Source organism: Pyxicephalus adspersus, chromosome 8 (genome assembly GCF_032062135.1).
Source record: "Pyxicephalus adspersus chromosome 8, UCB_Pads_2.0, whole genome shotgun sequence".
Classification (NCBI taxonomy): Eukaryota; Metazoa; Chordata; class Amphibia; order Anura; family Pyxicephalidae; genus Pyxicephalus; species Pyxicephalus adspersus.
In genome coordinates this window covers 66,336,169-66,363,930 of record NC_092865.1, presented here as the reverse complement: position 1 = coordinate 66,363,930, position 27,762 = coordinate 66,336,169, and the positions used below count along the sequence as shown (strand labels likewise).

At 37.2% G+C, this 27,762-nt stretch overlaps 2 protein-coding genes across 2 annotated transcripts in view; one reads left to right on the top strand and one right to left on the bottom strand.

The window, feature by feature from the left end:
• The window catches only part of SYN2 (synapsin II), a 193,362-nt gene that overhangs the window by 125,566 nt on the left and 40,034 nt on the right, over window positions 1-27,762 (top strand). The window lies entirely within an intron of this gene.
• On the bottom strand, window positions 135-27,031 carry TIMP4 (TIMP metallopeptidase inhibitor 4). Its single transcript, XM_072420995.1, has 5 exons — window positions 26,716-27,031; window positions 8,782-8,867; window positions 7,178-7,286; window positions 6,036-6,157; window positions 135-4,716 (listed from the first exon to the last, which is right to left on the bottom strand). Exons 1-5 carry the CDS (start codon window positions 26,837-26,839, stop codon window positions 4,525-4,527), a joined length of 633 nt encoding a protein of 210 aa, XP_072277096.1. The 5' UTR covers window positions 26,840-27,031; the 3' UTR covers window positions 135-4,524.

Genomic DNA, 27,762 nt, shown 5'->3' with positions numbered 1-27,762 from the left:
TATACAACCCTAATCTGCTTTTTGCTTTGTTATTAATATTATTCAACTGCCTAAAGTATATACAATCATTACTTAGAACACAAAAACAAAGTGTAACAATTTCTAAAATCAACTTGGCACACCAAAGAGGCACATAAGTGGCAACCTGACAGGTTCTCTTTAATCATTTAAAATCAAACCATAAATATACAAAGCAAAGAATTACATTTCACCAAAAGCTTATTTTCTGACAGGCAACAGGTTTTAACATAGATTATACTATTAACTTTAAACAATTTGAAAACAAGTACAATTTACAAGGTCATATAAAGTGAATCTAAGACTTGTAAAAAGGAATTACCCTACTTCTGAAGATATATAATTTTAATATAAATGTAATCATCCAGTATAATGCAATAAGATGACTGACAACTTTAAACAGAACATTCAATGCTCCACTTTACTTTTTTTTTAAATTTTGTTGTTTGCTTTGGAAAGTGTAAAGACCATTGAAGGCTACCTCCCTATACTGGCTTGTTATATCACTTGGGAACTCTGGCAGTAAGATCTTTTTAGCGGGATTATCAGCTTAACCAAAATTTCTGCTGTTAACTTTTAATTTTCCACTTTTTTATGGTTTTGCAGGCAGGCCTCTAAGGCAGTGTTTCTCTGCCTTTTTATAAAGGGGAACCCCATAATTATCTTTCAGGTCTTCAGGGAACCCCTTCCATAGATATTATATCCACGACTCTTAGTACATTAGCTTAGTGGTCATTGGGAACCATACCTTCCACATTGCTGGCCATTGGGAAGGCTGCCGCCCTTACAGAAACCAAAAAGATTATCAAGGTCAGTGGTAACTGACCTGAGAATCACAAGCTGTGAACCCCTAGCAACTTCTGGAAGAACCCTTGGGTTCCAGGTAACCCAGGTTTAGGAACGCTGATCTACCGTAAGGCAATCATGTATAAGAAATATGTCAGCTTTGCAGATGAACAATGGATCTCTTTGCAATACAGCTTAGAAGCCACTCTGTTTTTATTTTATTTAAATGGCAGTAAGGGTTTGGACCTCTGTCAGATTTATGTGTTTTCAATATCATTTAGATCAGTGATAGCCAGCTGGTGAAAATTTTGGTGGTCCACGGGTCTGGCTAGTGTGCCCCATGGCGGGGTCGGGAGAAGGACCCCACTGGGGGGGAAGCACTGGCCAGAGCCGTGGACCATAACTACCATACGAATCGCAAGCTCAGCGTGGTGGACTGGTTGTGTCCCTGGAAACCACCCGCCCACTCTTCCATTGCAAGCTCAGACCTGCCATGGGGGAGTGGGCGGGTTCTGGCATCATGACATCATTCCGGGGGAAGTTCTTCCCCCTTTGAATGACACATGGCTCCATGCGCATGCGCGTTCCAGAAGCCGTAAGTTTTGTAGTCCGTAGGTCCCAAAAGGTTGGAGACCGCTGTTTAACATAATTTCTCCTCACTTGCTGTTCACTCGTGTACCTATCACTAGGACCAAAAGTGGGAAAAAGCCTCTCCAGTGGGGGCATAAGCAGAAATATACAACTGACAAAGGTTCTAATATTTTGTTTCACTACAGGTATTTAAGTAAAAAAATGTAATAAAGCACTACAATGTGCTTGCTGGAAGGCTGTCTTCTTTTTTGCTCAAGGCTTCCTTTTGTACAAAAGATGAGCTATAAGAAAATGGACAGTAGACTTCTTCTTATAGGGTAGTTACATTCACATGCATGGTCCCCCTGGAGTTCCAGTGTAGCCACCTTGACATGTAGAGCCGGGACTGTAGCTTCGTATAAAGCTTTGCTCCCATTCAGTATTTACCCCGGAAGCCCAGACCCTTGTGGGATACCTATGTCACATATTGCTCCTTCTGCACATGCCCAATCTTGGTAGATAACCCTTTTATATAAAGCTAAAATGTGTTTTTTTTCTATTATTTTAATTATCATTCTGCTGGGCACAACTCCCAGCTGGGAATTTTTTTCACACTGGGTTCACGGTTTAAGCTTAAAAGGAGCCAATAAAAAATTCCCGAGAATTCGTTGTTAGGGTACTCAATTTTCAATTGGTAGGGTTAAACAGAACAATATAGATAATATAGACTGTAGTTACTGAATGCTACAGGCTTGGTTGGTGTTACAACAGACTACCAGAGATTACTAACATTTTATCCCCTTTACAATTTGGTGCTTCCTAAAGTCCTATAAAAATTATGGTATGCCATTTGATATTCTATTTTGAAAAAATAAAAGGACAATTATGAAAGGACAAATAAAAACGAGAGAAAAAAGCAATAGATACACAGAAAAAAATAAAAGTCTGAAAGAAATAAATTAAATTATTCAGCCAGTAGATCCAAGTTTAATGAATATTTTCCTTCACCGTTCTCGTGTAGACACCTGGATAAGAAAAATAGTGACTGCTGACTGCATAGCACCAAGGATTAATAGACTGAAAAAAGATACTAAATCATCAAACACATTATCACGTGTAAGTTATACTATCATTTACATATTTAGTATTCAGTAAGGTGATGAAATATAGGAGTATTCTGAGCAAGTTAGGGATTTAGCATCCCTGATCAAGTTAGGGATTTAGCATTTGGCTTTTTTATTACTGCATGTGCTTGCTGAATTTATAATTCATGGATTAATTTAAACATGGTTAATAAATTGGCAATACATCTCTCTACCAGGGGTTTTTTGCCTTCCTCTGGACCAACTATGTCTTATAGGTTTTTAAATGTGGGATATGTTTATTTCCCTAGTGGTTGAACTTTGTCTTTTTTCGACCTAACCTACTAATCTCTATGTATGAGGAACCGAACTCTGGAATCTGTACCAAAAATATAGACAGATGGCAAATGAATGACCACCAGTATTGCCTGTGATCCCACTATAGCTGATCTTTCCATTAACTTACAATGATTTGTTCTGCACTGTGCCTTCTTGTGGAGGGGTCTGTTTTAATGATGGTGGGATTTTATTCCTCATGCTAGAACCTTCAGCAACGAGATTACTGTACAATACAGTATTTACATTACAAAATCTCATTCCAAATCTCCTTCACAGTCACAGTTCCTGATCTCACAGTGCAGATATACAATTATATAGCTGTAGGAATATTTCAGGAAGAATTCTAGACAACAGGATATTTGCTTTTTTTAAATTTAGATGCATTTTATGTACTTTAGCCATGTACAAAGACTGATTTCTTTCTATTACCAGCTACCTGACTGTCATACAAATGCCTTAATACTTACTGATTTGATGACATATAGAAAGCTTGCAGATCAAGTTGTTTTTTTCATTCATGTACACACTTTTAGGGCTTTTCTACAGACAGAGAGTGCCCTTGCCTATTGCTTATAGAGTTACATTAAGCCAGGGGTCGGCAAACTCTGGCCTTTAGGCCAGATACGGCCTACCCAGTAGTTCGTTATGGCCTAATGCCCCTGGACGATCCGGCCTAGTGCCGGCCGGAGCCGCGGGTTGCCGATGGATTGGCCAGGGGGCATTAGGAACTACCGGAGCCGCTGGAGCCCCCTTGCAGTTACTCCCCTCTTTACCGCGGCCAGCGTTGATACTTCCGCCGTCGCGGTAAGTAGGGAAACCTCCCTGAAGGTAAATCCTTCTCCTCCGCAATGCAAACAGAGGAGAGGGATTTCACTTCAGGGGGCGTTCCCTGGTTGTGGGTGGAGCCATAAAGGCAGGTCTGGCCTAGTGTGCTCCCGCCCACCCCATAAATAGCCTAGTGGCCATAAAACTCTGCCAATTCCTGCCTTAAGCCATAAGTAGCAGTTCCACTATATCCAAACATGCTGGGTTATTTTGCCAAGGGAAATGCATATTATGTCAATAAAAATGTGTTCTGCTCAAGGTCCATCACCCAAAACAATTTTTAGTGATTGGAAGAAAATCCTAAATTTTTTTCCGGTAAAAATCTAGTGTAAGGTTGTAATTCGTGTCATTGGGTTGTAAGTGATCCACAATGTTGGAATTCCATGACTTTTTATACTGAATACCAGTACAAAAGCGCAACTCATACTGATTCCTTCCTAACCTGTGCATTAAACAGATTTCTTAGCAGAGGGGTAACAAACTGTTTCGAAAGACAGTAATTGCAAATGTGCACTTATCATTAGTTCCATTGTACACTTGCCTTACAATATTTACCACTGCCCATACACAAATACGTGTTAGGATTTATTCCAGCCAGGATCCAGCGTTCATATGCATTGCTGAAAAGCTTCTATTATATTTAAATGAGAGGAGGACCTTTGGCCAGGAATACATATTGGAGAAATATAACAAGCCAGTGGGGGATTTTGCCTCCTCTACCCCATTACCATCTGAAATAACAGTTTTGGGTAGGCACTCAAAAATCTCGTGAACATAGTGTTCCACCAAAAGCCAACCCCGACAAATATTGATTACATGTTTGTAGAGTTCATTGTGTTGTTTGTTCCACTGCCTCATGCCGATTGGTAGAACCAACTCAATTTGTTTTGCTGGGAATGTTGAACTAAGGATGACTTTCATAGCTTGGTTGCTTTACAGGTAAACGTGGATACCATATACAGGTGCCATCTCTCCTTTGGATACATGCGTAGTTCTGTGCTTCCTGTCCGCCTAGAGTATGTTCATTTACCCAGTCTTTCCAGAGGCATTCATTTGGTGCATTGTTATCACATGATTCTACAAAACAATATGTAATCTAAAAAAACAAATTATAAGCAAATCAGTTATTTTTTCTTTTAACATTTACAAACTGAAAAGCAAATACATTTAGATTATTGTATAACTCCTCTCCAGGTTCTACATGGATTGTGGGCATGTTCTGTAGTGGATCCCTAGAGAAATGTGCTGGTAACTGACATCGTATTGTAAAAATTCAACTAATTTCTATCATGCTGATCCTGAACGCCACATTGTAATTCCAAATTATCATTTTATGTGAGTAATTTGTGACTTCAGTCTCCTTCACACACAGACCTTTTAAACCCTTCCACTACTAGTGTTCAACCCAGAATTTTTTTTGGCCTGTGTGGGATGAAATTGTAGGTGGGTGGCAGCCCCTGTTATGTGACCCAACTCTTCCGTAACCACCCAACAACAACCGGGTGGTTACTGAAGAGTGCCGGGTGCCATGCTTAAAGGGGCTGGGGAGAACACTGATAACATTAAATATATGGTCCTAATTTATTAAAGTTCTGAATCCTGGACCAGATCCATTTCAAGTTTTCTGGATCACCCAGCTTCACTGATGAAAGTGTATTCTCTCCAGCCCTGGGAGAACTTTAATAAATCAGGGCCTATGTCTCATAGGCTAGGTCCTGGATATCATTATAATTAATAGGAGTGGATTATATTTCTTGTTGCAGTATTGGTGTTGATACAACATAAAACCCAGAACCTAAATGTATTTTTTGGAATAGATATGTTTATTCTAGCTAACTGGCCACCTAAGTTTCCTCACCTATTAGGAAGCACACTAATATAAGACAATAGTTACACATTTCAAGTTGCATTTCAAGACACAAGTAGCATTTAAAACAGATTAGGGATTATATTCCTTTTAACATTGCTAAAACAATTTAAAGTGTTTCTCTAAATTCCACCTTTCCCACCCTCTGTGTTCTCTAAAATTTGCGGCTGACCTGTAGCTTTTAGAGCAGAATTTTCATTAACATAAATAAAAAAATGAAACTAACTTTTACCTTCGTAGAGTCCTCATTCCCTCCACAATGGGATTTGATTCGGTCCTGCGCCGCCATTTTCTTCCTTCACCCGATCTTGCACTGCACAGGTGTTAGATCGGGTGACGTTTCCTCTTGTAAATGTAAAAAATGTTTTATTTTGTTTTGTTTTTTTTACATTTATCTGTGCATGCCCAAAGTCTGGGCTTCCCATTTAGTCTTTACCGCTTCAGCAATAAAAACAGTATAGGAGGGGCCTCTCCTTAAAAAAAAGTATTTAGAAAACAACAAACACCTTTTTTGCTTTATGTTACATGTATTACATTATAATACATACCTTACACATACATCCCATTTGATATGTGAAACTGAGACTCTTTTTTTGAAACTCTGACACATAGTTCCATGGTATAGAAAGACCACATAGGCTGATGGTTACTTTGTTATCCATTAAGAAGCCTTAGAGAAAAACATAAAGGTTTTGGAAGAAAATTGACATAAATGTGATTGCATTTGAATACATGTATCCCACCCCAGTGCAAGCCTAGTGATTAATGACAATGGTGACATCAATGGTAAAACATTGGCAGACAGTTCAAATAAAATTTTAAATGGGAGAGTTGTATTGGTTTTGATCTATTTTTTATTTAAGTTTATATTAATGTTTATATGTAATATTTTTAGAAGAAATACACAAAAAAAGGATATTGATAGTTCTTTGGTTTGTATTACGAGAGCGAACAGTGGAGCATCTTGCTTTGCAGCTCCATTTGTCTGATTAAAACCTCAGCCTTCTCTTAAGGAATGAGTAATTGATCTGATGACTCCTAGGAGCATTGGAAACAGCAACTAAAGACTAATATTTTTGATAATAATACATTTAACCAATGGAGCCATGGACAAAAATTTACTTTTAGTGGAGGGGAGAAGAGTGCTATTGTGTCCCAATTCCACAGAGAGGGGAAGAGTGGGTAGATCGCCCCAATGAAGTCAAAGATCCAATAGAAGTTTGACAAATTTTATCATGACCCTGTCACCACATTCTAGTGTGGAATGCCCATACTGGCCCTGGAGTAGCAAAATTCGAACATTTAGGGACATGGCCCCCAGAAAGGAAGGTATAGATATGCTTTTTTTTTGGAAGCATGGACTCATGGGGTCACTTTAACTCTTCCCCACTCCAAAATTGATCTAAATTTTAGTTGGCTTTTTAGATGTTATCATTTTTGCAGATGTTATCACATTAGAGTCTTTAAATGAACAAAAAAAGTAGTTTGCATATTGATTCATGATTGGTGGGATTGCAAGGACATGTGTTTTGCATAAAGATTTTTCTGCGAGTACTACCGCTGTTTCTTATCCAAATTACTGTGAGATATGATGAACTATTGGTATGTTCATAGCTATAAAAATTTATAAATATATTTATTTAATATGATTGAAATTCTGGTGCTTGTGTACAGAGCAATTACTTTGTACCTGTTAGTAAATATTCCATCTTGTTGTCAACGTCTAACTGAATGCCGCACAGAGAAGATTCAGCAGAGGTATACACACTATCAATATGTTTTATCTTGCCTTTAAATATCTGCAAACATATTCAGTAATAGTTATCATTTATTTTTCCAGAAAGAATTGAAGAAATACATTATTACAAGCAAAGCTCTTATGAAAGAAAGGATAGGACTTTCTGAAATTGCTAATTGCTTTTAGTCACATCTGGGTCACAGACCTAGGACATTCCTATATATTAGTAGTTTGTTTTATAACATTTTATTAAAGTACAGTATTAAATTAGGAAAGAAAGAAAGTTTCAAGTACAATATGAAATGCAGTCAACATAATCACTCAAAGTAAAACAAAAAGCCACCAATGGCAGTTGGACTGAACAAATATTAGTAGTTATGGGACCAAAGACCTAGGAAGTATGAGAGCTGAAGATTTCCAGTAAGCTAGCATTATTTAGAAGAAGGTTACCTATAAATTATTGCCATTACAGATTACCTTTTAGCAAAGTTTAAGGCAAAGTGTAATCAGAGCAAGAAAATATAGGTTTGCAAATGGCTTGCATTATTCATTTACATTATTTTGTTTCACTACGAGCCCAAAAAGCACAGTCACAATTAATGTCCTCTATTGTGACTGCTCCCAGTTCTTGCCTGCATATCACTGAATCAGGCTTATTTTCTCTTGCTGGACAATTGGCTTAAAATTGGCATGATTTTGTATTGCTTGATAAGTATCTAATGATAGAATTTTACCAGGCAGGAAGCAATAGTAGAACCCTTCCACTGTTCAACCCAGAAATTTTCCCAGCAAGCCAGAAAGTTGGGTGGGAAGCAATTGTTGGCAGCTCCTGTATTGTGACCCAGCTCTTCAGTAACCACCCAAAAACAAGCTGAGTGGTTACTAAAAAGTGCTGGGTGGTTCACCCAGCTAAAAGGGGCTGGGGAGAACACTGCCTTCCAATGGTAACAGAGATATCTCCTGAAACATTTAGTAGAAGGAGTTAAAATCTCTTTTTCAGTCTTTGTTGGTACCCCTGTCTTCCTGTAGTTATATTATTATTTTTTGTAGTTATATTATATATTTATTGGTAGAGATTTTGATTCATTTCTCACTCTTTCCAAAACTTTTTCAAAATTTTTGACTTCAGTTGGGCTATAAAATGTTGCAGACCCGGACATATTCTGTGTAAAGTGTGGCTGCAGAAACAGACCAAGTGGCCCATTGGTTTTCCCAATTTTTTATAGCTAGTAGTCAAGTATTATCAAGTATAGATCTGTATTATCCCAAAAGTGTACATTTACTTATTGTATAGTACAGTAATACTATTTTGAATCTAAATTTTTTTTTCTGGATTGAGGTCATTTTACTGTGTTCTTTATTTCGGACTCTTCTTTAATGTGTTTAAAGGTTTTGGCTATATCCCCCTTTCCCTTCTTTCCTCAAGACCAATCATTCTCAACTAGGGTTCTTCCAGGGATCAGAGATTGCTTGGGGTTCCTTGAGCTGTGTAGACTGACCCCCCCCCATTGTTTTGTTTCTTGTCTGATATGTGTATATATGATATGGTGTATTACCTTGATCACTTTGATTCCATATCTGACCTGGCGATAATCATTGTTTGCATTGACAAAGTCTATACTGACTACTTTTCCACGAAGCACTAAAAAAAAATAGTTTAATGAAAAAAGTTAATCATACAAATACATATTGATCGAAAGTTCACAACAAAGTATAAACTTATGGAAACATGTAAAGCATATACAACAGAAACTCTAACAGTAATTTGACAATATATCAAGTGTAAAATTTAAAACAAATTAGGTTTTTTACACGACTATATAAAAATTATACCAAAACTAATATTTCATTGGTCAGTTAAATCACCTTCTCGTTTCCTATGTCTTGTGAGCTGTAGTGATGCAAGCTTCTGCATCTGTTATAATGAAGGTTTTTTTATACTGCAGGTAGACAGTAAGGTCTGAGGTCTCAATGACAAAGCTAAGCCTCTGCCTTGCAATTAGTAACAGTGTTGTCAGCCTTCATGGGCTGTCCTTTAATTGATCATTGGAATGTCTATTTTAGTGGTCGCCAACAAGTGGTCTACAAGAAAATTTTGGTGATCCACAGAAAAATGTGGATATTTGTAATGTTTATGTTTTAAATAATAAAACAAAAATAATATTCTAATAAAATCTTATATTCTGAATGACAATGTTCATCTTTGTATTGCACTAAATTCATGAACTGTACTAGAGACGGAAAAACAAGGGAGGCGCAGCGTGACGTCAGTGTAGTATTAAGTTTTATGAGGGAACCGTTACCGAGCCGTACGCTTCAGTATTGTTTCCACCATTACAACAGTCACCCCGCTCCGCCAATACCGATTCTCATCCCATTGTTTTATTTTATTTGTTTATTTCTCAGATGCTCTTTTGGGTAAGTATGACCGTAACTGTGTATTTTCTATAACTGTTATATTTAATGACATCAAATAGTTTAACTTTGGTAACTATCATTTCTTGTTGGGTCTTAGATTGGAATGAAATAAATATGTGAGCAAAAAGCAATCAAATGTTTTGCATTTCTATAGTAATACCAAAGATATATACTAAATAATTAATGATAATAGTAACAATAGAAATACTTCACGTAACCGTGAGATGATCAATGAATCAGATCCTCCACAGTCCTCGTCAGGCACCATTAGGAAGATCATTATTTTACCTTTAACTTTTTATGAAAATTCATATTAATGGTATGCAGGATTTAAAATTATGAATTTAGTGGTCTGTGAGAGATCCGAAAGGTTGGCGACTGCTGGTCTTTTTGTTGGGTAACCCAGAAGTCATACAAAAAATGTTCTTGTTGGATGCTAAACACACTTTCTGAAAATCATCATTATTATTTATAACTGCCTACAAGTAGCAAGTGAATAAAGGTAGATATAAAGCCTAGCTATATATAAATAATAATACATTTTGTTTTATAAACTCTGTGTATAAAAAAACAATTACCATTTGGACAGCACCTTGATTGGTATTACTGCCACTTTTCGCCTTGATGGAAGTGGATAGGTTGCATACCCAACAACCCTTATATTGTTTTCTGTTGTAAGCTGTTGAATTAGAGTTCAATTGTACAACATTCCAGTATGATTTATCTCAGTGCAAAAATGTATACATCTTTATTTCCCTGTACATAAACAAGTGATAAGTAATCACACAAATTCCTAATTATTAATAATTACATGATGTGTTACTAATGACTTGTTTATGCATGGCATGCTCATTGTGTAGGAGGCCGATGATTTAATTTAATTGATGTTAGATGTTGGAGAGATACAAATTGTCATATTTTCCTGATTAACTGGCCCAGATTTTGCTGCTTCTACAGCCCCCTGATAGAGTAGTAAGGCCTAATCCAGGGATAGGAAAGATTGATTCAGTTGCATGTATTTCCACATCTACTGATTTTTATTTTGACAATTGTACTGTAGGCAATGTAAGGCATATTTAGGCATATACTTATTTTGAATTATGCAGGTTTGTCACGGTTAGACACTGTGTTGTCAAAGTCACCTTTGGTAAAGTTAAAATCTAACAAGATGACATATACCAGTAGTTGCCAACCTTTTAGACCTCATGAACCAATAAATTTATGGATTCCGGACCGCACATGCACAGGGAGCCGTGTGTCCCTCAAAGGGGAGTAAACTTCCCCCCCGAGTGATGTCATGATGCCAGAACTGCCCACTCTTCCATCGCAGGTGTGAGCTTGTCCAGAGACACACCCGCCCCACCGGCCTGAGCCTGTGATCAATACGGGAGACATGCTCCACGGCTCTGCCCCGTCCAGAGCCACGGACCACTAAAATTTTCTTGTGGACTTCTGGTTGGTGACCGCTGCCACAGAGTAGTTTGCAATTTTACAACTATTGCATTTTTTTCTTTAAATTTAGGACCATTACAGACATGCATTGAGTTAGTGTTCTTCTGTGCTCTCAACCGTAGTCCTAGCTTCTCCCATTGAGGTGGAATAAACTTGGAGCATACAGCGGCTGTTCCACACTTCTAACCGCACACACAATCCAACATGCATGCCCACAATACTCCTAACCCTGGACGCCCCCCAGCCTTACTCTGCTCCCTCTTGGCTGCTATGTAAAGCAGCGTGCTCTTTGGAGTCCTTTGGAGTATTGAGAACAAAATTGAACTTTATAGTCACACGCATACACACTGTTGGCCTTATTTATTAACCCCCTAGCATTCTAATTCTGTCCGTATTTCCACGCAAAAAGTGTTATATTTATTTTGTATGGAAATGTATTTTACATTCTTAGCCATAATCCACTAACCCATGTCTAATATTTAATAAATTTAATAATAAACTTTAAATAAAAAAAACACAAAAATCTGTTAAAAAAAAATTAAAAACAGTTAAACATAATATATCTGTACAGTAGCATATATAATATATATAAATAATACAAAGATTTCTTTGTATTGGACACAATACAATTATTTTGTATTGAATCCAATGGAAAATATTGAATTTTCTGCTGATCCTCCCGCTGGATACAGCGACGTCACCGGGAAACCCCGGAGCTCGTCTCTGCACATGCTGGGACAAGATTAAAGAAAGAAGACGTGTCCGGAGGAGCTGCGGGGACCAGCAGGACGCCAGGGGACGACAACGGTTGAAGGTAAGTTTTTTTTTTTTTTTTTTTTTTTTTTAAGTTTTATGCGACCCCTAATTGTGACTCAGGATTACCAATTTTAGCAGGCAAAATCCACCCCGAGCCACACTCGGAATTACCGGTAGGTTGACTATCATGGGTGAACCTTGGTAATCCAGCAAACCTAAAATCGATTTCTAAAAATGAACCAAATCCATTATCATAGGACAAGTAGTCAGGACAAATTTCTCTTTTTGTGGTTTCAGATACCAGTATAAACCAAAGTTCAAGAAATTCAAATTTTAAACTAGAAACTCATTTGTGGCTCACCTGGCCTGTGCAACACCTGCCAAATAACTGTTCCTATGTGATCGGTTTTCATATGGAGGGAGTGCACATGAACTTTGATTACTGCTGATCTGCTGCAGCAGGGGTAGGGCAAGCTGCTTCCTGGGGATACCATGGATTATTGGGATTATTGATCTGAATTATTTAGTAGACATGGACCTACTTTGATACATTAAGCCTAATTTATTAAAGCTCTTCAAGACTGGAGATAATACACTTCCATCAGGGGAGTTGGGTGATCAAGAAAACCTGGAATAGATTTCTTCAAAATCATTTGCTATTTTCTAGCAAATATTTTGAATCCTTGACCAGATTCATTCCAGGTTTGCTCAATTACTCACTCACTGATAAAAATCTGTATGTTCTCCAGCCTTGGACAGCGTTAATAGATCAGGCCCATTGATTTAATACCGCCAAGTGTCATTCCTAATTTTTCCACTAGATGTTGTTGCGTTTGTTTTGATTCACAATAAGTTACACCCAGTGGATAAGTTGAGAATGACACCTTCCATTAAACCAATGTATGAGTAGTTCACCCATGTATACCTGATACTTTACAAATCCACTAGACCATCTCTGGCTACATTTCTTTATACATTTGCCCATCTCTGCTCCAACAGACTGAGGATACCTGCACTTTTGTCCAATGAATTACTTTACCAATTGTTGATAAATATACCACTTAGAGTTACACGACTTGGCACAATGTTCAGCCTTTACAGAGACCAAGTTAAGTCTTCACTTTATTAGGTTTTGGCGATGTTAAGTAAAATGTTGATAATGATTGTGAAGGTTTGCTCATTTAACTATGTCTGTCTTATTTCATAAACCTTGTTAACATTTATCAAGTTAGACGTATATCTGCACGGAGGGTACATAAGATGGCCCTTTTGCCATGTTCTTTATAATTGACTCTGCAGGCAATTAGGATATAAGCCAGCTGCGATTTCTTCATCTTGTGACCGGAGATAAATGTATATCAGAGAGGGGATTATTGATTTGCCTGGCACAGGGCTTAGTGCAGATCTTCTAATTTGTTACTGAAAGCTGACATTATAAAAATAGTTCTTTGCTTGTCATATTGAGCTGCATTTTATATTTTTTTTGCAGTGAGTCAACGATTCCCATTAGATAGAGAATAACAAATGCAAACCTAATTGGATTAGGGCAGATATAATGAGAAATTAAGGCAGATATACACAAAATATTATTGCAGATCCGTATTACCAGATGAATAAATCTATTTTTTAGTTAAAGCAGCTTGAGTACCCTAAACAGTACTAAAGGTAAATAATAAAAAAAATGTTTGAAAGCATTTTTTTTTTTTTGCATAAAACACAAAAAAATTGGAAACAGGTTATCCTAATTATTTGCAGGAGATACAATGTCTGACCCATCTGCCTGCTTGCAATTTTGTAACTTAGTAATTTTGTGACCAGATATCAGCCTCTTGTAGACCCTGTGCACCAGAACTCCCTGCATACCGGATCTGGGGCTGGGGGGGATGGCATAGCACAAAAAGCTAATCAGTTAATGTGCTGACTAGAAGCATTTTTGTAAGAGAAGATGACAAAGAGATGAGCTCATCAATGTTCTGCTTCAGTTTCCAATAACTACTAATAGATTTCCAATTACTAGATTGTAAGCTCTTTGGTGCAGTGTCCTCTCCTCCTGTATCACTGTCTGTATTAGTCTGTCATTTGCAATCCCTAATTAATTTACAGTGCTGCCTAATATGTTGGCGCTATATAAATCCTTTTTATTAATAATAATAATAATAATACCAAACTGTGGGTGGGTCCATGACCGGAACTAGGAAGAAATTGGGAGGAATATTTCGGGGTGTCATTTAACCTATAAGAACAGTGACATCATGTGGTGGAAAACCAGTACTGCATGGGGAAAACATCTAGCTGAAGGTAAATATTGAAACAAAAATTGCTCTTTTCCTTTCATGGGCTATTCTTTTTATGTTTTGTTTTATTCAATAATGAGCTACATTAACCTTTGTCTTTTATATCTACCTCAGTAATTTATGCATTTTGGTTTAAATAATATCTTTGTGGATGTCAGGAATGGTAGACCACATATTTCTCATCCTGCAGGTTTCTGCTGTAGGAGAAAATGAACTATATTATTATACACTTCATTGATACATTTACCCGGCAGCTATCAACACAAGTATGGAGTAAATGTATGTGTCTGTGTTCTAATGCTTTAAGAATGCTGAACAGTTGTAAGCTATTTTTCCATGTTTATTGCCAAGATTTATGTATTAAGAAGTGACTGGAATTCCTCATGACATAAATTTCTTTCAAGGACTTATGCATATTAACTGGAAAACCAGCCTGCAAGTTGGTGCTAAAATAATTACATTTTACCATATTTTAAATAAGTTGGCGCTGCATAATGCTGCAACCTTTTGTCTTTTTAGTCTGCAAACATAAATAAACAAACTGTAGTGAATCAGAAATGATCTACCGATCCCCCTATCGATAACTCTACCTATTTATATCCTATAACTGTGTTTTTTTTTATCAGCCAACTGATACTTACATTGAGCTTATACCCAGATGATTCATAAAAGTATCAACATATTCTATGCAAGCAGTAAAGGCACATTCAAAAAAAGTCCCCATATACTACCATAGCTATAAGCCTTGTGGAGAAATTAATCTTCAAAAAATCCTGGCACCTTTTCAGTGTGTGAATGTTAAAGTTGCCATTTCTGGGCTCTGTGTAGAGAATTCTATTTGCCTGGATGGAAATCTGATCTTGTGGTTTCAGTAATCACAAACCTGAAACAAGCTTGCAGATACTTCCTGAGCTGTATACTCATTCTGAGTTAGTGATTTGAAAGGTATTAAAGTCAGAGGATCAAAAGACCAATCAGGTAAGTTGTATATTTGGAAATAACAGTTTATCTCTCCATATAAGCCCACATTGAAGTGTTTTTAAGTTAGAAACAGACTGAAACCTGACTTTACAGTCTTTTTGTATTCCTTGGAGATGCATTACTTTAATCACCTGCAGATGGAGATTGTTAAAGAGTTGTTTTAGAGCTCTATTACAGATTGTTAATTTAATTTTTTTCTCCCTTAAAGAACATCGTTCCAGACCAATTATTTTTTCCCTGAATGTAATGCCACCCTCCTACTAGATAGTACTTACCCGTATCAACATTCTGATTTTTCTCAGCAGCTATGACTCCATCACACTATGTAACTCAAATAGAGCCTGCATAGTTAAAGCGGAACTAAACCCAAAATAAAAAAACACTTACCTTTAATCCCACAGATCCATCAATCCGTCGGGAAGTTTCTATGCTTGGGTCCAGCGTCGTCCCGGGATCCGTCCTCAGCCTGAGGAAGCGCCAGGCGCTGACATCTTCTTCCTTTTTCCGGCTTCTTCCTCCTACTTCACCCGATCTCGCACTGCGCAAGCGCGAGATCGGATGACATACATGGGAAAAAATATTGCCGATCTCACTACGCATGCTTGAGGAAATTTTTTCTTTCCTTTAAAAGAAAGGGCCCCTGATCTCAGGCATGCGCAGAAAGAGCAGCCAAGAGCCCCCTGGGATGCGTGACGTAGGTATCCCGGGAGGCTTTTGCCATCCTATTCCGTCTTATTTGATTTTTATGTAAAGTAATACATTTGAGTTAAGCACCGCTTTAAGCTCTATAGCCTTCTGAGTAGCTGGGTCTGCCTACCTTCTCCATGGAAGTCTATGTGCAGGTGCTATAGGATGGAAACAATTAAATGGAGCCCTGATTACCATAGATCACAATGATGTGGAGGGAGAGAGTTGGTTACAGCTCAAGGCAGGAAGAGAAACAGGATATGTATATTTATGTTAAAAGTAGAGTTATACATTATTATCCCTAAAGCCCAGAACTTTTTTAAATTAAGGTGATATCTTGGTTCTATAAATTACCTTTTAGTGTTTGTATTCTGTCTTAATGTATTATACCTATGCAGTAATTTCGATAAATATGTTTTTATTTCTTGATTTTCTGGGGGAATAATTTATAAAAAAACATTGCAACATTTCGTACATTTGTGCCACGTATATAAATCAAAGTATATCTCAAGTTTGATAGTAAAAACTATATCACAACTTTTATGTAACACAATAAAATTGTAACTCACATTACAACATTTGCAGTTTACTTTTGTAAACACTAAAAATTTGAAAGAATTTACATTTACTTGCTTTTATTAAATCACCAAAGTAATAGTTTTAGCCTAGGGATACATTTTGGGTAGGAATATTTTACATGTTTTTTTTTCTTTTTTTAAGATATATTGAGGTTTTTGCTGTGATGCATATCTAGCTGTTGTCATTCAGCAACGTCTCTCGCTTGTGTAAAGCTGCAGATATTTATTGAGTTCTTGAGCTCCCTGAACTAAACAACGTGCAAGGATCATAAAACTCCATCTGTTAGCTAGCAAACAAAAAAATATAAAACTGTTTTATTCCTGGCTATAATATGATGATGTAAAAAGAGACAAAACTGTACACATAACCCTTATAGATTGCTGAAGGGATAAATGCATTTATTTATATCACATAAAAACTAAAACAAACCTATGCACTTAATCATTGCAGTACAGACACATTGGTCTTGATTTATTAAAGCTCTCCAAGGCTCGAAATAATGGATGTTCATCAGAGAAGCTGGGTGATCCAGCAAATATGGATGGTTTTCTTCAAAGGTATTTGCTAACAAATGTTTTGAATCCTGGACCAGAACCATTCCAAGTTTGCTGGATTACCCAGCTTCACTGATAAGTGTATCTTCACCAGCCTTGGAGAGCTTTAATAAATCGGGCCCATTATTGGGACTGAACTCAAAAGATTTGCTATGCTACGTGGAGTATTTAGAAATGTTAACTATGTCAAAGCAGTACCAAAACAAAATTACTGATAATTTTGGAATTCCTCTTGGAAAAAAGCAGTGCACATATCTGCAACGTGGGATCTTCCCTCCATCCCTCTCACTTCTAGTCTTGGGAAATTTGGGATAAGTGTCAATCATGTGACTACTATGCTACTCCACTGTTCTTCTTTCTTAAAGTCTTTAGATGGAGGAGGAAATTTCCTGCTGCTACCAAAATGGCCACCTAAACATGGAGACAGTGCAAAACACAAACAGCCCAAACAACCAAATCTTGAAAAATAGGAGAAACTAATTGTTAAGGTTTGCATATGCTTCAAAGAAATTATAAATAACAATAGGAGCACCACTATATTCACTACACAGGTTATGGTTCCCTAGCTCACATCACGGAAGCATAGCTACCACCTAACACCTGCACATTCCAGCCATTAAAGGTAGATCTGAAACAACAGCAGCCGTAAGGCAACAATGTGCTATATGATTGATATATATCTGAAAACCACACTGTGCAGATAACTATGTAAATATATACAACACATTACACATGTGCAGTGCCTAGTAGTTTGTATCTTATCAATAAAATAACCTATACAGTACAGGTTCACAAATCTGGCAAACATCCGGACTGCCGGATTTTCCAAATCAATGCCAGAAATCAGAAGGATCCAGAATATTGATGGCTGGATTTTTGAATGTCAACTGTAACAGAATTGTAAGGCTGTGTACTCACGTCAGATGATTCTCACCCAGTAGAAATGTTTGGACTCATCTTGGGTGAGAATCTGACGTGTACAGAGGTTGCCTGACGTCATTGATGGATCTGTTCTGACTCGTTCGTTCATCTATCACCTTAAGAAAATCACATAAGATGGTTTCCAATGACAATCATTGAACACGTGTGTGCTGCTTAAAGAGGAACTAAACTCAAAACTGCCAAAAACACACATTTACCTTCAAACCGGCAGGGCAGTCCGATCAATCCGGTGGTGTCCAGCATCTGGTCCTGCATCGTCTCAGCATCTGTCCCGGAGCCAGTGCTCTAGGCGCCGCCATCCTCTCCTCTTTTTCCTGGTCCTTCATCCTTCGTCACCTGACCCAGGTGTGAGATTTGCCGATCTCACTGCGCATTACACATGTTCGTTTAAGAACCACAGCACCCAAAAACCATTTTAGAATACTTCTTTGCCTAGAAAATTGCATCTTATCATTAAAATAACATAACATAACAAAATTGTAAGGCGTGTACACGCGTCAGATGATTCTCACCCAGTTCGAATGTTTGGGCTCATCTCAGGTGAGAATCTGACGTGTACAGGGGTTGCCTGATGTCATGCATTATTCAGTTCTGACTCGTTCCTTCATCTATCACCTTTTGTTGCTGGAGACAATCACATAAAATGAATTCCAACGACAATAATTGAACATACCTACGTGACGTAGCCAAGGTGATCGAGAATGAATGGGAGTGCAAAGCCTCCCGGAATACCCGAATTAGGGGCAGTGCTACACCCTTTTTCTTTTAAAAAAGGTTGTTGCACCTAGAAAAAAAAAACAGAATTTTTACCTTACATAAAAGTGTTGGCTACCCTTTTATGTAAAGGGAAACTTCTGAGTTTAGGTAGGCTTTAAGCCAAGCTTAGGTAGAACTATAGTTTCACAATGGAAAATTGCAAGCAGGCTGTAATTTTATTGCAGAAGGGACAGTCGATGTCCCTTCTGGAACAAAAATGTACCTGTATGTTCCCAATCTTATTCTAAAAGTACATCGAGCTGTGCATGAGCAGTTCACTGTACGATATCAGGATATGGCAGGTATCCTTGCATTCCTTGTGGCTGTCTGGAGTTACATTATCTTGACCTTGTTAATCAAGACAGCCAAAGATCCAATACTGGGAAGAAGACCAGTTGTAGATTGCTAAGACAGGTACATGTAAATAAAAAATTGTGATCAGGCAGGTAAGTTAATTTTATTGCAGAAGGAACCTGTCCCTTCTAAAATAAAGGAGCTGCCTGGTCACAATTGTTTGACCGTATTGCTTAGTTCATTTTTGAGGATGATCTTTGCCCACATACTGTTAGATGTGAGCAGCAAAAGCTGGATATGTAAGTCAACATGGTGAGCCGCACGAAGAACGGTGCCTTGGCCTAAATGTTATTAAAACTTAAACTTCAAGCATAAGGGTTGGAAGATTGTGTACATAAGACTGATTGACTCAGACTTTATTCTTTCCAAGTGTCTCTTGTCGGGTTTCTCTTACACTAAACAGATAATATAATTGCCAGGGACTTGAACTTACTTCTCCTTATAGTGAACCGATTTAAATTAAATATTGTTATGTCCTTCAAATACAAAATGTTGGCACTTCTAGCCAATTTGTGTGCATGGATACCAATTACTAGCTACTAGGATAGTTAGAAATCTAGCTGTTGCTAAAGGAGAGCAGGTAATTTGCACACAAGTTCCTTTTCTGCTCCCCGATTTCATCTCTGGAGTATTAGCGGTGTAGATGGGCAAATGTATCGTACACTCATAGCTCGAAGTTTGGTGGTCTTCTTCACTAGGGTTATTCTATACCTAGCTTAGCTAAAAGCCTCCTTGTGTGGATGATATATTTCTATTAACAAGAAATATTTTACAATTGGGGAAAGCTCTAGAATTAGGATCTTTGGGAAGGGTGTTTATTCTTTTAGTTTTCAGAACTAAGCCATTGAATAAAATGTCATCACTAAGCCAAAACTGGTGGATTCACAATTGGATCGGTCAAAGGTTAGGTTAGGTGGATGGTCTGGTTAAGTGCAGTTTTATTTTTAACCTCCTAAAGTGATTTAATTCTTTACACATAAGTCCCCTGGGCTAAAGAACTTTTTAAAAGTAAGTCCCTGGATCTTGAGACCTGAATTCAGTTAAACACGAAATCAATGCCTCCATGTCTAGGGTAAATCATTGTTCCTATGTCAATTACGCAGGATTGACATAGCTGGCAGGGCAAGAATCACTACGCTTCACTTTTAGGATTCTTGAGGGTTTTCACTCAGTTGCTGGATCTGTTTTGTAGCTATGCATGTTTTAAAAGAATCAGCCACACAAGACAAAAGAGAGCTGACTAGAAAAGACAAAATGTCACACCACTAATCACCCACACAAAAGTGTCGAAGAAAAGTGCTTGGCCCAGACTTAATTAATTTCTCTGCTAGCTTCTTGTAGGGGATCTATCATGAATTTGGAGCCTTTTTAGAAGACTTACATAGCTAGATGGTGACTGGGTCTGGGCACTATTGTAGAGCGATGACCCTTGGGAGAATGAGTTGTGGATCTGCTTTGTGTTACAGGAGCCAGGAAAATGTCTTACTTTGGCAAAATCTGTTTGTAGGGATCATTTTTCTTTACACATTTGTAAAGTGAATATTGTATGAGATTGAAAGACACGCTCAAGTATAAAATTCTAGTATTGAAGCACATACAGAGAATTCTACCTACCTTCTCAGTGCCTTTGATTTGGTGACAGGCTTCAACAGAATCCCAAAAATTTCCCATAGCTTGTTTTTCTGAGACTTTGTTACACAAACTTTAATTATGTGCAGAACATACCCAGAAGACTCATGCTCTACAAAACGGTTTAAGTGTTTGTAGATTCATTTAGACACAATGCAGAAGAAAGTTGTTGATGCTGAATATCTACTACTATAGTTTGTACGCATATATCCTTTTATTTTTAAATAACACCTTACATACCTATTTTATACAAATATGTTTTGGTGTTTTTTTTGGGTTTCTGATCATAACCTATCTTAGATTAATGTGATGATGTGTAAAAAAGCCTGTTTGAGATGAATGTATTTCTAATAACAAATATGGCTTAATAGCACATATCTGTCAGATGGAAGCATTATGTTCCAGGACATGTAATTGTACAGTGCAGAATAATTGCCAAGAGGCAACATCCCATATTGAGGTATTCAACAACCTTCTCTGACGTCATAGAATCACAGAAAGAAAAATGTTATACAAATGATGCCATAGCAATCTGTAATAGCTTCAGAAATGTAAGGTTGAACATTTTCCAGTAACATTACTTGAAAAAAATGTATCATATTCAACAGATTCATCTGGGTTTTCTTGTTTAAAATATAGTGCAAGAACAAAGCAAGGGATGATTTCCAGTACAATTCAAACAAGATTTGCCACATCCCAAAAATTAAACATTATATTTGAATTTGCAGAAAGTACTGGAACTTTAAAGGCTATCAGTTTGAAACTTTGACCTAAATTTTCTCAGAATTTACTTAATATCAAAAACATTAAAATACATTACAACTCTCATTGAGTACATGCAATTCAATGCTGTATCCTCAACGCGTTTCGGCGAACCCGTCTACTTCATCAGGAGGAAAACTCTATGAGCTAAAAACATATTTACTAAATAAAATATTATTGTTATGTTATTTATGTTTCAAACTGATTGCCTTTAAAGTAGTTTTTGTTTAAAATATACTCAACATTGGCAACAATTAATTAGACTTATTTCCCCATCATGTACAATTATCAGGTGCTATGGAGGTACCCATACACCTTCAGAAAAAATGTGAAGATAACATTGCCATTATAACCAAACAATTGTAACTGGGTATATCACTGGGCATTTGATTTTGATAAAATAAACCCTAGCCAACACTGTCACCATGACCAAATCCAACATCCTGATTTGCCTGTGGAGGATGTGAAATTGGGAAATTCTTTGCATCATTTACACACTACCTAAAGTACACAAAGATGACCCCTTGTCACATAATTATCTTGGCTTAACCTTAATGTGTTTGTTAATTTCTATCTGCAGCCCACATTGGCCCATATGTCCTCAATTTCCGGGATTCTAGCACTGTCCTTCAGAATTAGGCTTTTAGTCTGAATTAGTCGGATCCTATTTTGGATACCCTGATTATCAGGAACTTATACATGGTTATTCCACACACCAATGGCTCGATAGCAGTTCTTGAAAATCATTTTGATTAATTTCTGAATTATTTTCTTTGGGACCATTTTAAAATGATCCAAACACTAAATTATTTTAGGCTTGAATATATATTCTTCCTGCACGTTCCAATGTGGCTACATCTTTTGGAAATCTTATATTGGAAATTCTTAGCATTTTTTACACTTTTTTTTATACATGGTATGTAACATGCTTTGCACTACCTGACCCCTGTGGTCTTTACAGCTAGTGCAGCATTATTATCGCTGTTTTTGTTTATACTTAATACCTTTTATAATGGGCCTGATTTATTAAAGCTTTCCAAGGCTGGAGAGGATACACTTTCACCAGTGAAGCTGGGTGATCCAGCAAACCTAGAATGGATTGCTTCAAAGTCATTTGCTATTTGTGTGCTTTTTGTGAGCAAATGTTTTGAATGTTTTGACCAGATCCATTCCAGGTTTACTGGATCATCCAGCTTCACTGATGAAAGTTTATCCTCTCCAGCCGTGGAGAGCTTTAATAAATCAGGCTCACTGTTTTACGCATAGTGGAAAAAAATTTGATTCTCTGAAATTAAATTACTCCCTACTTTCTTCAGGATTTAGTTTTTTCCTTCACTTTCGTTTGTGGCAGAGCCCTTTCTAAAAAAGTGTGACAAGGTATCATCAGAATAGCAAATACTGGTAACTCTCCTGTCCTTCCACAGATCATCAGTAGTAAAAAGGGTTTCCCTTTTCCGTGTCCCACCATCACTTATACCATTGACAAGCCATAAGACATTGGGCCCAATTTATTAAAGATCTCTAAGACTGGAGACAATCCTTTTTCATTGGTGAACTGGGATATGTTTATTTCCCTAGGGGTTGAACTTGATGGGTTTATGTCTTTTTTTCAACCTGACCTACTATGTAACTATGTAACCTGTTGGCAATCTGAGATGCATGCTTTCAGCTCAGTGTATGATGCTGGTTATTCTGACATCCCCAATGGTTTCCTGAATGATTGAGCCCCTCTGTGCATGCACATGAATCATATCATTCCGGCTTGGCCATTTAAGTAGACCAAAGATGCTGAATCCAGGAGAGGACCTGGTGAAGATAATGGTGTCTCAGTTACCCAGGTAAGGTTATTTAAAAATTTTTCTGCATAAGGTACATCACCTGGTACTTCTGCAACATAGGACCTGCCTGGTTGCATTTTTTAATGTTAACTGTAGATCAGGTTTTTTGACATCCCTGTCGTCTAACAATGTCATCTATGCAGTTAGTAAATTGCAGTAAGGCATCAGTGAGTGGGATGCCTGCCTAGCACAAAAAGAAAATCAATACAATTTTTTGACAAGAAAAATATTATGTAAATTATTTAAGTAATGTTAAAATGTATTTATTACTAATTAAACCTATATACGGTACTATAGATTTGATTTAGGAAAAAAGTATCAGATACGCATGCATAAACAACTAGTCTTAACCAAATAGTCTAACTTTGTTTCAGAACAGGAAAACTATTAAAGTTGGTGTAAGTAATGATGAGTTGTGTTAGGATTATGCCTCACAAAGACATTCTAGCGGGGTCTATAAAGCCTGTAATCAGTATGCACAAAGTGCAATCTACGCTATAGAGATGCTAATTCTGAGCTTCTGTGGAGAGCCATGTTGTACATCTACTGTGCACACGGGATGAGAGCTAAGCAGCCACAGCATGACATGATGAATTAAATGGACTTTACAGTTTCAGCTGTGTGTCCAGCAGCAGGAGACTGAAGGCAGCCCGGAATATATTTAACAATCATTTTCAAATATGTGGCGCAGATCTCAGTGGGAACATTAAAAAAAATCGTTGACGGCTAAATCTTTTTTGAATACAAATTTCCTAAAGTTATCCCAATCATATTGTTTACTGCTTCAGATCTGAAAAAATGTTTACTCCGAGCACCATCATCCAAGTGTGGGTTCTTTATGCACCAGTGCGCATAGGGGCGGCCCATGTCAATATTTCAGAAGTTTTTTTTAGAATATAATATTGTTGATTCTAAAGAGCCTATTCAGTTAGGCATACAGTAATGTGTAATTGCAAAAAAGCAGAAATCCTTAACAATTAATCAGATCTCAGATCAGTGTTTTCGACTTTTGACATCCTTCCTACCATTTGCACAGCCTGGTAATCTGTACATATACCTATGAAAATGGTGGAAACATCTTGATCACTACAGAAGCTTAAATACTTACAAACCAACCATAACTTCATAATTTAACTCAAGAAACATTATGACATATAAAAAGGAAAGAAAATCCCATAGGACAGGTAATGACCCAACATTTGCAAAATATTTGGTGAATGTATAACAAGCACTATCGTGTATCTGTGGGAGGAAGAGCAGAAGAGGAGGGAGGGAAAGCCAGGCTTTTGAAGGGCAACCAAAAACACAAAATTTTATTGTTCCAACAACATAATTTAAAAGATTAAAAGCTGTGTCTCTATAAATGAATCCTAGGCTAACATATAACCACTAGTTTTACAAAAAAATAGCAATATAGTTTAGTATCATACTAGGTTAGCGATGGCGGTAAGGTGTCCCACCCGACACGTTTCGCCCGTACCGGGCTTCCTCATCGGTAAGGGGAGACTTTTTTTCCACATTAGGAGCTTTTGATACGGAATTGCTACTTGTAAGTGATTTGATAGTGAGACTGATATCAATTTGGATGTGCTTAGTAGAAGTAAATGACAGTGATCCAGAAGGGGAAGATAAAGTGTTGTCTTCTCGTATGGAGTATTTTCGTTGTGGTATGTAAGTGAGCTGTAGGCAGCCATCCTGCAGCTCACCCACATACCACAACGAAAATACTTAAAAGCGTTGGGTGGGACACCTTACCGCCATCGCTAACCTAGTATGATACTAAACGATATTGCTATTTTTTTTGCGAAACTAGTTGAATGTTAGCCTAGGATTCATTTATAGAGACACAGCTCTTAATCTTTTAAATTATGTTGTTGGAAAAATAAAATTTTGTGTTTTTAAATTTAACTCTGGTTGCCCTTCAAAAGCCTGGCATTCCCTCCCTCCTTTTCCTCCCACAGATACACGATATGTAATCACAGGCTGGGAAAATAGGAGTCCACTAAGTGCTTGTTATACTACTGTATAACAAACACTTATGTTGGCTTATTGTTGGTAACTTTTTAAAACCTAGAAAAGCCACTCATTGTAAGATTTAAACATATTGGTCACATTGCATATGAATAGTGAGCTGTGTATGGACATGATCACTAGCACCATGCCAATAAGTGAAAGGTTTTCCAGTTGGACAGTCAATAAACTAGTGATAGTGTGTAGTATAGTAATCACACCAACCTATCAAAAAACATCTCTTAATTGGTTAGATTACAGTAAACTAATAACCAAATTGTTGTCTCTTGCTATTTGCCTTTTTAGAATTTGACTTGAGTTAGTAAACAACCATTCTGGCCATTTTCTGTATGTCTGTAATTCACAATTTTAAGCAAACACTGTTCACAAAAAGTTTCCATAACTATAAGGTGCAGCCATTAGTGCCAAACATGAAAGAGTGGTCACATAAGACATAAGAAATAATATGATTACGAATCTAAATAAATTGAAAGGCATGATATATGATCAATGGTATTAGCAGCATCAGATAAGGTTTATTCACTGTACATTGAGAACATGGATGAAATGAAACACAGCATGAGCCACTAAATGGGTGATATTTACAAGTTGTATTTTTTGCATCCATTTCTCCATTTTCTTTCTACAGAATTTTAAAATAAATTATATTTACTTGTTTATCTTCCCAGAACCCAAATGGGTTCAATGGACAAGTATTCAACTTACACTCTATGAAGTCAACTTATAAAGCAGTAAATCTGACATTCAGTGAACATTCTCTGATGGAGATTCAATCGCTGCCAAATAGGAACACATTGACCTGAAAGATTCTCCCTAGGGAATGTTTGCTGAGTGTTCAGATCAATGCTTTATAAACAGACCCTTCTTCTGTATGTTATTACACAGTCGTCATCATCATTTTGTCATATAAACCCTTTAGAACAACGTAGCCTCCAGTATATTCACAGACCTATTTCCTACAGGTTAAAGTCTTGTTCCTACATTACCTAGGAACTTTTTGTGAAGCATCTATTTGCATTGGTAAATTCTCAAAGTTATGTACAACATCTGTCTATTCTATTTCTTTCTTATGTTTTAAAAAAATTTAATTTTTATTAGAAAGGTAGGACAAAAGATACAAAATAATTCAAAAACATATACAGAAGCGTTACAAAATACCAATCTTAATCAGTAGATCATGTACAGAACCAACATGTAATAGTACAGAACATGACATTAACATACAAGTGAATTTGCTTCCCATTCTATTTCCAATACATTGCTGGATTTGCTTACATGTACAGCTTAAAATAAGAACATTCCAACTCCACGAGAGATTTATATAACTTTAAAGCAAAGTGCATCCAATTCCTGACCTACAAAAATGGTTGCAATGCTTTAATAATGAATTTTATTTAATACAACAAACTTTTATAGAAAAAAAATACAACTTTGCCATAAACCATCACAAGACTTACCTACATCTGCATTACAGAAGTGCTGCTGGGGGTGAGTTGGGAAGCAGCTGCATGCCTGAGTCAGCTCCTTAAGGGTTAAAAGGAACACAGTGCCAAACAGCAGTGTGTGTGAGAACAGTTTCATGCTGGGATACAACTTGCACCTCTAGCCAAGCAAATGAGTTCCTTCACAGGCAGCAAATAGCTGTATATGTCAACCTTCCTTCTTGTGACAAGCGCAGAAAATCCCTTAATGTTCAGTCAGGGGACAGGCGTCTGCAAGCTGATTTCTTATTTCCATGGTATGAACCCCCCTTATTTATGGACGGACACCAGAGGCCCCTCCTTTCGAGCATAACACCACGCCAATCCCAGGGAGAAAATCAACCATGGCATTTTTATTGCTCTCCGCCTGTCACTCAAATGTTGTTAATGTGCTGCTCACATACATCTACACGTGTGCTCATACAAGGAATACCTGTGTTATTGTACTTACTGTAATCAGTTGTGAACTAACACTATTTTGTTAGACCACTGCGGATCTTCGAAAAAAAAAAACTGTCATCAATTGTGTCTACAGAACTTTTTGTAAATTACTCTTATCTACGTTTCTATACCTATTGTTTGGTGACAAATGTAAAATGACATAAACATAAATAGGATGCCAAATGTAAAAATACCTATATTTACCAAGTAATGATAAAAAGTGCCAAGAGCCCTCAATGGAAGTTGGTGTACTGGACGTATATGGAATAGTGTGGCTCGGTAGTAGAAGTTGTATCAATGCTACAACTTTTCCATTGTTGCTTTGTGTTCAGACTGGTAGGCAGGTTGCGACCGTTTCTTCCTACCAGTGTACTGCTGCCCTGGGGGGAGGTACTTGCCCCGATTTATTAAAGCTTTCCAAGGCTGGTGAGGATACACTTTCATCAGTGAAGCTGGGTGATCCAGCAAACCTGGAATAGATCTGGTCCAGGATTCAAAGCTTTGCTAGCAAATAGCAAATGATTTTTAAAAATCCATTCCATATTTTTTGGATCACACAACTTCACTTCTGAAAGTGTATTT